The sequence below is a fragment of the Astyanax mexicanus genome, chromosome 1 (assembly GCF_023375975.1).
Source record: "Astyanax mexicanus isolate ESR-SI-001 chromosome 1, AstMex3_surface, whole genome shotgun sequence".
Lineage (NCBI taxonomy): Eukaryota > Metazoa > Chordata > Actinopteri > Characiformes > Acestrorhamphidae > Astyanax > Astyanax mexicanus.
In genome coordinates this window covers 14,881,869-14,890,188 of record NC_064408.1, presented here as the reverse complement: position 1 = coordinate 14,890,188, position 8,320 = coordinate 14,881,869, and the positions used below count along the sequence as shown (strand labels likewise).

The following is an 8,320-nucleotide window of genomic DNA, read 5'->3' as shown; positions in this document are numbered from 1 at the left end:
TACTCTGCAGTGAGTGAGTAAAGTGCAGGGGTACATACAGCTCTGGAAAAAGAATTTGACCACCTAAAAAATATGAATTTCCTTAATTTTACCAAATTGAAAACCACTGGACTATAATCAAGAGGACTGCTTGACTGCTTGAATTTCTGCACCAGGTGTGACATAAAGTTATCCAAAAGCAGTGTGTAAGACTGGTGGAGGAGAACATGCCAAGATGTATGAAAACTGTGACTGAAAACCAGGGTTATTCCACCAGAGAAGGACCATTGGGGCCAGGCATGACACTGCAGGATATGCATCACTCTTTTTCAGTTTATTATGTGAAATAGTTGAGATTAAGTTAAAATTTAAAGGGACTGCACCTTTACTCTGAAAACATTACAGCTTCTGGACAACCTCTGATCATTTAGGCTGCACTGTAAACTCTGTGGAGGTGGTCTGAGACATGCTTGGTCTGGGTGAAGGGGTTGGTACTCTTATCCAGATGTGTGGGCAAATCTGACACCATTAATGGTCTCTACTGTTTAGAATTTTGACCATATGGTGGCTATTTTTCACCTTATTTTTATGGAACTGAATGGAAAAAAAAGGAAGGGAACCAAACATTGGAACCCAACATTTCAGAAGATAATAATGGAGGAGCAGGTGTCCCAATACATTTGTCCCAGTACTTGTGTTGATATTGTACTTTACATGATAAATGGATGAATGGAACAACAGAAATGTGTTGACTTGAAATAAAATCTTTTTACATTGACTTCTATTAAAATTTAAGAAGATGCATAATGACAAAGCTATATACTTTAAAAGATGCTTCATGTAGACAATTAGCTTTTATTATCCAACTCAGGCCAAGAAATGTGGCTTATCTGATTACTTTATTATCATTTCTCCAAATATTTTCTTTGAATTCCTTATTTTTAAGGTATTTTAACACTTTCCTTTATGACCTCCGGCACAATACTCTACAAAAGACTGAAATTGCCAGAGTCCATCATTTTTTCTCTATATCTGTCTCAGTATAAACACTCCTGTCTCTCTCTTTCTGTCTGCGTGGCGTCTCCGCGAGTCTGTCCCTGACCTAGTTGGCCTCCTGCGCTGCTGCCTTCCTTCCTTTGTAGCCGAGGCCCAGTGCAGGATGGGAGATAGTACTCTATCGTCTATCCAGCGCAGCAGGCCTCCGACTGATAGGAGGGGCTCCATTTAAACTCACGTATGAGCGACAGTTTAAATGCCCTCTCTGACACGTGCTATTGTGTGCCATGCCTCATCTGCATTATATACTTGATGTACAAAGTTTGGGAAACATCCAAAATTTTAGAAGTTTTAAAACAAGTACCACTTTAAAATAAGGCTGCTTTATGTAGAGTTGTATTAATACGTTATAAAAGAGATTATCAATGGTTATTAATTAGGTTGTAAATTCTTTATTTAAACCTTACTAATAAGTAACCACACATAAACAGAAAGGGCAACAGTAACCTTTTGTTCAGTAAATAGTAATTCTAAGTTTATTTATACTGTTAAACCTTAGATCTTTCCAGATGCTTGTCTTTTCCATCAGTCCGCATTAACATATCTGTTAAACAAATAACTTTATTAATTTAATTACCCAGGTTAATTATTTATCCATTTCTCATAATGTGGTTGTTGGTATCACTCCTTTCCTCTAGAGGGCTCCACACTTTATTACATTTCTTTTACATTTTTCTGTGCATTAAGGGGGAAGGAGGCAATATAGCCTTCTCAGCATCAGAGAGACACACAAAGAAAACTAACCTAACAAAGCTTAAACCTGTCGCTTGAAAACCTAAACTACATTGCCCCAGCGTGGTAAGTTTATCTGATTTAATGTTAATCACTTGTTTAATGGGTAGACAGACTTTTGTTGTTCTGAAGATGTAAACTACAATGTTTGTACAACAGTGAAGTACTGTTCGGTGAAATGCACAAATTTAGTTTAATTTGTGTTTAGATCACTAACATGGTCTTATTGTGTAATCTGAGGTATTGTTGTTTTTTTGCTTAGAGTTTAACTGAAGATTTGTGAGCGAATTGTTTTTGATAAAGTATAAAGCTAAGTTTACTGACGGTTTATTTTGCTGGGAAATGTAATGCTTGGAGATTGCAAAGTGTTTATTTGTTGTATTTAAATCCCAGAGTTATATGTGATTAATTTAACAAAACTTTGAATGTGTCTTATTCGGAGAGTTTGTTGTGAAAGCTTCTAAATATGTGTTTATTTGTAGGGTTATTCTAAATATTGTAATTTCATTTTTATTTACAGTTTAACCGGCTGTCAAATATGCTGTGTATAGCCAGAGGGCAATAAAAACAACAACAAACAAAACAACAAGTTTATGTTATTCGTAACATAAAGTTAAACACGACTATCACTGTCACCAGTATCAGAAGATTCAATCTCACAACTGCTTGAATTATCAAGGCAGCAGTATCAGGCCCAAGTAGACTCCCTGAGGCTTCCACCAAATAACCTCATAAAGTTCAATGGTGACCCCCTTCAGTACTGGAGGTTCATAAGGCTTTTCACCACAGTGGTGGACAAAGAATCTGTTGCTGCAGAAGAAAAGTTAACTCGTCTACACCAGTACACTGAAGGAAAGGCTCAAGATGCTATAAGTCACTGCTTATACAATCCTGATCCCAGTGCAGGCTTCAAGGAAGCACTTGAACGACTAAGAACAAGATTTGGAAATCCTCATACCATCTCCCAGGCTTGGGTTGAGAAAGTTTTGAACTTTAAAGAGATAAAAGACAATGTGCAACTCAGAGATTTCGCAGACCAACTGAGAGGCTGCAAGGATACGCTTTCTGCTATGAAATGTGAGGAAGAGCTCAGTGGTGGCCGCACACTAGTTGAAATCATCAGCAAACTGCCACCAGATCTCAGGTCCAAATGGCTAAACATAAACTATGAAATCACTAAGGGAGGACGTCTACCTAAACTGGAGGACGTTGTCAACTTTGTTGAGACAGAGGCTGAGAAGAGATCTGACCCAGTCTTTGGTGGCATAGTGAGTTACAAGAAGCAGGAGAAACCAAGCAATGTAATGTTATCCACCAAAGGCTCAAAGAAATCTCGCCCAAGTTACTCTGCAAATGTTAAGGCAGCTGCAGTTCAAGAGAACAGGTCTTCACCCACCAAACGGCCAGCTAATTCAAAATGCCTAAAGTGTTCAGAGCTCCACTTCTTGAACCAGTGCCCAGCTTTCCGATCACTAACTGTGCCAGAGCGCCTCATGTTTGTCCAGGAGAAACACCTGTGCCAAAACTGTTTCATGATGGGTCATAGTGCTGAGGTATGCACACGAAATTGGGTATGCAATGTACCTGGCTGTGGTCAGAAACATAACAAATGGCTACACCCAAGCCACACTAACAAGCAAAATACAGGAGCAAGTCAGAATGCCACTAGTGACAATAAAACGACTCAACGAACGCAACCTACCCAACCACCTAACGTCACTTGTGGTTTTGCTGGTGCTGGAAAGGGTAAAGTTTGCTTACCTATTGTTCCTGTGATTGTTAGAGGCAAGGCTGGCAACATCAGTTCTGTCACATATGCATTGCTTGATCCTGGAGCCAACACAAGTTTAGTGTCAGAAGAACTCACAAAGAAACTCAAGCTCAAAGGCAAACCTGCAAGGCTGGATCTTGATACGGTGGGAGGCAGTCAAGAAGGCTTACTTTCTCTATGTGTGAACCTTGAGATAGACTCTCTTCATGATGGCAACATGTATACGCTCAATGGTGTGAGAACCCTAAGTAAGTTAAACATAGGCCTCAGCTGCCTTGCCACACCTGATGAGGTTGCCAGATGGGATCACTTAGCGGACATTCCTATCCCCAGTGTTAACTCTGATGATGTGCACCTCGTCATTGGTCAGGATGCCCCCCGCCTTCTCAGAGCTGAAGAATATCGTGTAGGTGGGGATAATGATCCATATGCCACAAGGACAGTGCTTGGTTGGGCCATAAATGGACCAATTGACTACAAGGAAGGCGGCAAGAATGTCAAAGCCTACTTCCTCAAGTCAGATCACAGTCTGCTAATGCAGGTGGAGAGGTTCTGGAAACTCGATGACACCCCCCAAAGGGACAGTCTATCAATCAATGACCAAAGGGTGATTAAACAATGGGAGAATTCAGTCTCTAAAGATGGCTCACATTACGTCTTAGACATACCCTTTAAGAACAAAGCAGTGGCACTACCAAACAATGTCAACTTAGCTGCACACAGACTGCGACTCCTGGGACGTAGACTGGCAAAGAATGCAGACTTGCAAATTAAGTACGTGGATGCTATGAAGTCAACCATCAGCAATGGCTATGCAGAAGCAGTTCCCGCTTCATTTTCTGATCACAATGAAGGGAAAGTATGGTACCTCCCGCATCATCCGGTAATTCATCCTCGTAAGCCGGACAAGGTACGAGTCGTCTTTGATTGTGCAGCTAAGTACGATGGAGTATCGCTCAATGATGTTGTCCATCAGGGACCAGACCTAACAAACAAATTAATAACTGTGCTGATCCGATTCAGGCAAGGTCCTGTTGCTATGATGGCAGACATCGAAGGCATGTTCAACCAGATTTATGTAACACCAGACCACAGAGACGTTCTGCGTTTCCTGTGGTGGAAGGAACATGACCAAAAGAATGAGGTAGTTACCTACCGTATGACATCTCACCTCTTTGGCGGAGTGTGGTCTCCAAGTGCAGCAAGTTTTGCTTTAAGAAAATGTGCATCCGACCATGCACATTTGTATGATGCAGACACCGTCTCCACTGTAGAAAGGAATTTTTACGTGGATGATTGTTTGAAATCTTCTGACTCACCTCAACAAGCCATCCAGCTAGCAGCGCAGCTGACTGATCTACTCAGACAAGGAGGGTTTCACTTGACCAAATGGACAAGCAATTCTGCAGAGGTCCTGAAGTCTATCCCAGAGCAGGAACATGCAAAACGCTCACCGTCGTTAGATCTGGATCGAGATCCATGCATGGAGAGAGCTCTGGGCGTGTTATGGGACATAAAAGGTGACTGCTTCACATTCAGTGTAAATGTTAAAGACAAACCCAACACCAAAAGAGGCATGTTAAGCACAATAAGCTCAGTTTATGACCCCTTGGGTTTAGTTGGCCCATTCATTTTACGAGGAAAGGCATTATTCCAGTCACTGTGTCGTATGAAGCTAGGCTGGGACGAACCCATTCCTAGCGAGATTGCTGAGCAATGGGGCCGGTGGTTGGATGACCTGCCAAGACTCTGCAAGTTACAAATTCCTCGATGTCTCAGACCAACAGTCTATACTGTACCTTCAGTCACCATGCAGCTGCATCACTTCAGCGATGCGTCTGAGTTGGGATACGGTGCCGTCTCCTATCTCCGGCTTGTTAGCCATGATAACATATACTGTAACATCATCATGTCCAAGAACAGGCTGGCTCCAGTCAAAACAACCACTATCCCAAGACTAGAGCTGGCAGCAGCAGTGGTAGCAGTGCAGCTTGACCAGAAAATCAACCAAAGCTTTGAGCTACCCCTACTGGACTCCGTCTTCTGGACTGATAGCACCATTGTGCTGCATTATACCAGAAATGAAGATAAAAGGTATCAAACCTTTGTCGCTAATAGAATCTCACAGATCCGTGAAGTCTCAGAAGCCTCGCAATGGAAATACGTCTGCACAGAAGACAACCCTGCAGATGATGTTTCTAGAGGATTATCAGCTGAAGAACTTGGAAGCAAAGAGCGCTGGTACAAGGGCCCTGCTTTCCTATGGCAGAAAGAGGAGTTTTGGCCTCTCCAGCCGGAACTAGGCAACTTACCTCCAGAAGCTGAAGTAAAGAAATCAAGTCAGACATACACAATCTCATCTAAGGTCACCACTAATTCAGCAGTTGATTGTTTCATTCAGAAGTATTCCTCCTGGTACAAACTCAAGCGAGCTATTGCATTGATCTTACGTGCAAAGGATATTCTTTTGAAGAAGACGAAAACCAAACTATGCGCATCGATAACGCTTAATGACCTGAAGCGTGCAGAGAGTTCCATCATTGACTATGTTCAACGCTCCCAGATCACCAAACAACTGAAGGATGACAACTTGAGGAAGCTAGCACCAGTACGCCTCGGTGATGGGCTACTTCGAGTCGGAGGCAGACTCACCCATGCTCCAATACCCGAAGCAGCAAAACACCCAGTGATCTTGCCACAGAAGCATCATGTCAGTGAACTCATCATATGGCACTTCCACAAACTTACAGGTCATTCAGGAGCTGAGAGGGTCCTCTCAGAGATTAGGCAATCCTTCTGGATAGTCAGAGGACGCAGCACAGTGAAACGAGTTCTAGCACAGTGCATACCATGTAAGAGGCACAGAGCTCCAGTCAGTACACAATACATGGCCGACCTGCCAGCTGACCGTGTGACTCCAAGTCAACCACCTTTCACCAGTGTTGGAGTGGATTACTTCGGTCCCATTAACATCAAGAGGGGACGCAGTGAGGTGAAGAGGTATGGTTGCCTGTTCACGTGTCTAACTACCAGGGCCATTCATTTAGAGGTAGCGCACAGTTTGGATACAGATTCTTTCATAAACGCACTCCAGCGTTTCATGGCTCGTAGGGGAACGCCTCGATTGATACGCTCAGACAACGGATCAAATTTCGTCGGTGCCCATCATGAACTACAAAAGGCACTGGACGAATGGAATCAACAAAGGATTGAAGAGCATCTACTCCAAAGAGAAACACAATGGAAGTTCAACCCCCCAGCAGCCTCACACATGGGAGGTGTATGGGAGAGGCAAATCCGTACAGTGCGTTCTATTCTCATGGGCCTTACAGGACAGCAGACTTTGGACGATGAAGGATTAATGACGCTCTTCTGCATCATTGAGAAAATTGTCAATGGTCGACCACTAACAAAGCTGTCGGAGGACCCAAGAGATGGTCAGCCTCTGACTCCCAATGATTTGCTTCTGTTAAGACCCGAATGTTCTCTACCCCCTGGTCACTTCGTGAAGCAGGATCTATACCGTCGACGCTGGCGCCAGGTCCAGTACTTGGCAGATGTGTTCTGGGCTAGGTGGATAAAGGAATATTTACCTAGCCTACAGCAAAGGCAAAAGTGGACCTACCATTCCAGAAACTATCAAGTAGGTGATCTAGTGCTAGTTCTGCATGAATCTACTCCTCGTAGTCAGTGGCCCCTTGGATTGGTCATTGATGTCAATGTAGGAGCTGATGGACTGGTACGCTCAGTACAAGTAAAGACAGAAACAGGCATTTACACTCGACCTATCCACAAGTTATGTTTGCTGGAAGGGTATATGGATAAGTAAGCTCTACAGACTCTCAGCTTTTACTTCTCGTGAGACTGTTACAATAGTTGTTGATTATATGTTTGTTTTAACAGTTATTTCTCTAAAGTGCATTTATTTCTGTATCATTAAGTAGTCGTTCACCAATTTTACTTGGATGACCATCTGTTGAGGTCATCGGGGCCGGGATGTTGGTATCACTCCTTTCCTCTAGAGGGCTCCACACTTTATTACATTTCTTTTACATTTTTCTGTGCATTAAGGGGGAAGGAGGCAATATAGCCTTCTCAGCATCAGAGAGACACACAAAGAAAACTAACCTAACAAAGCTTAAACCTGTCGCTTGAAAACCTAAACTACATTGCCCCAGCGTGGTAAGTTTATCTGATTTAATGTTAATCACTTGTTTAATGGGTAGACAGACTTTTGTTGTTCTGAAGATGTAAACTACAATGTTTGTACAACAGTGAAGTACTGTTCGGTGAAATGCACAAATTTAGTTTAATTTGTGTTTAGATCACTAACATGGTCTTATTGTGTAATCTGAGGTATTGTTGTTTTTTTGCTTAGAGTTTAACTGAAGATTTGTGAGCGAATTGTTTTTGATAAAGTATAAAGCTAAGTTTACTGACGGTTTATTTTGCTGGGAAATGTAATGCTTGGAGATTGCAAAGTGTTTATTTGTTGTATTTAAATCCCAGAGTTATATGTGATTAATTTAACAAAACTTTGAATGTGTCTTATTCGGAGAGTTTGTTGTGAAAGCTTCTAAATATGTGTTTATTTGTAGGGTTATTCTAAATATTGTAATTTCATTTTTATTTACAGTTTAACCGGCTGTCAAATATGCTGTGTATAGCCAGAGGGCAATACAACAAAACAACAAGTTTATGTTATTCGTAACAGTGGTATATACTAACTTAAATTAAAGTAACCTGCAGTCCCTGCGCTTTCCTCTGAGCACATGCAGTTCG

At 42.1% G+C, this 8,320-nt stretch overlaps 1 protein-coding gene across 1 annotated transcript; it reads left to right on the top strand.

The window, feature by feature from the left end:
- Positions 1-4,580: 4,580 nt before the first annotated feature.
- Positions 4,581-8,119, top strand: LOC111194247 (uncharacterized). The gene has a single exon (XM_049465209.1). It carries the CDS (start codon positions 4,581-4,583, stop codon positions 7,365-7,367), a length of 2,787 nt encoding a protein of 928 aa, XP_049321166.1. The 3' UTR covers positions 7,368-8,119.
- Positions 8,120-8,320: the final 201 nt, after the last annotated feature.

Bases quoted from the DNA above. Each gene is read 5' to 3' on its own strand.
- LOC111194247 (XM_049465209.1), top strand. From the start codon at position 4,581: ATGGCAGACATCGAAGGCATGTTCAACCAGATTTATGTAACACCAGAC.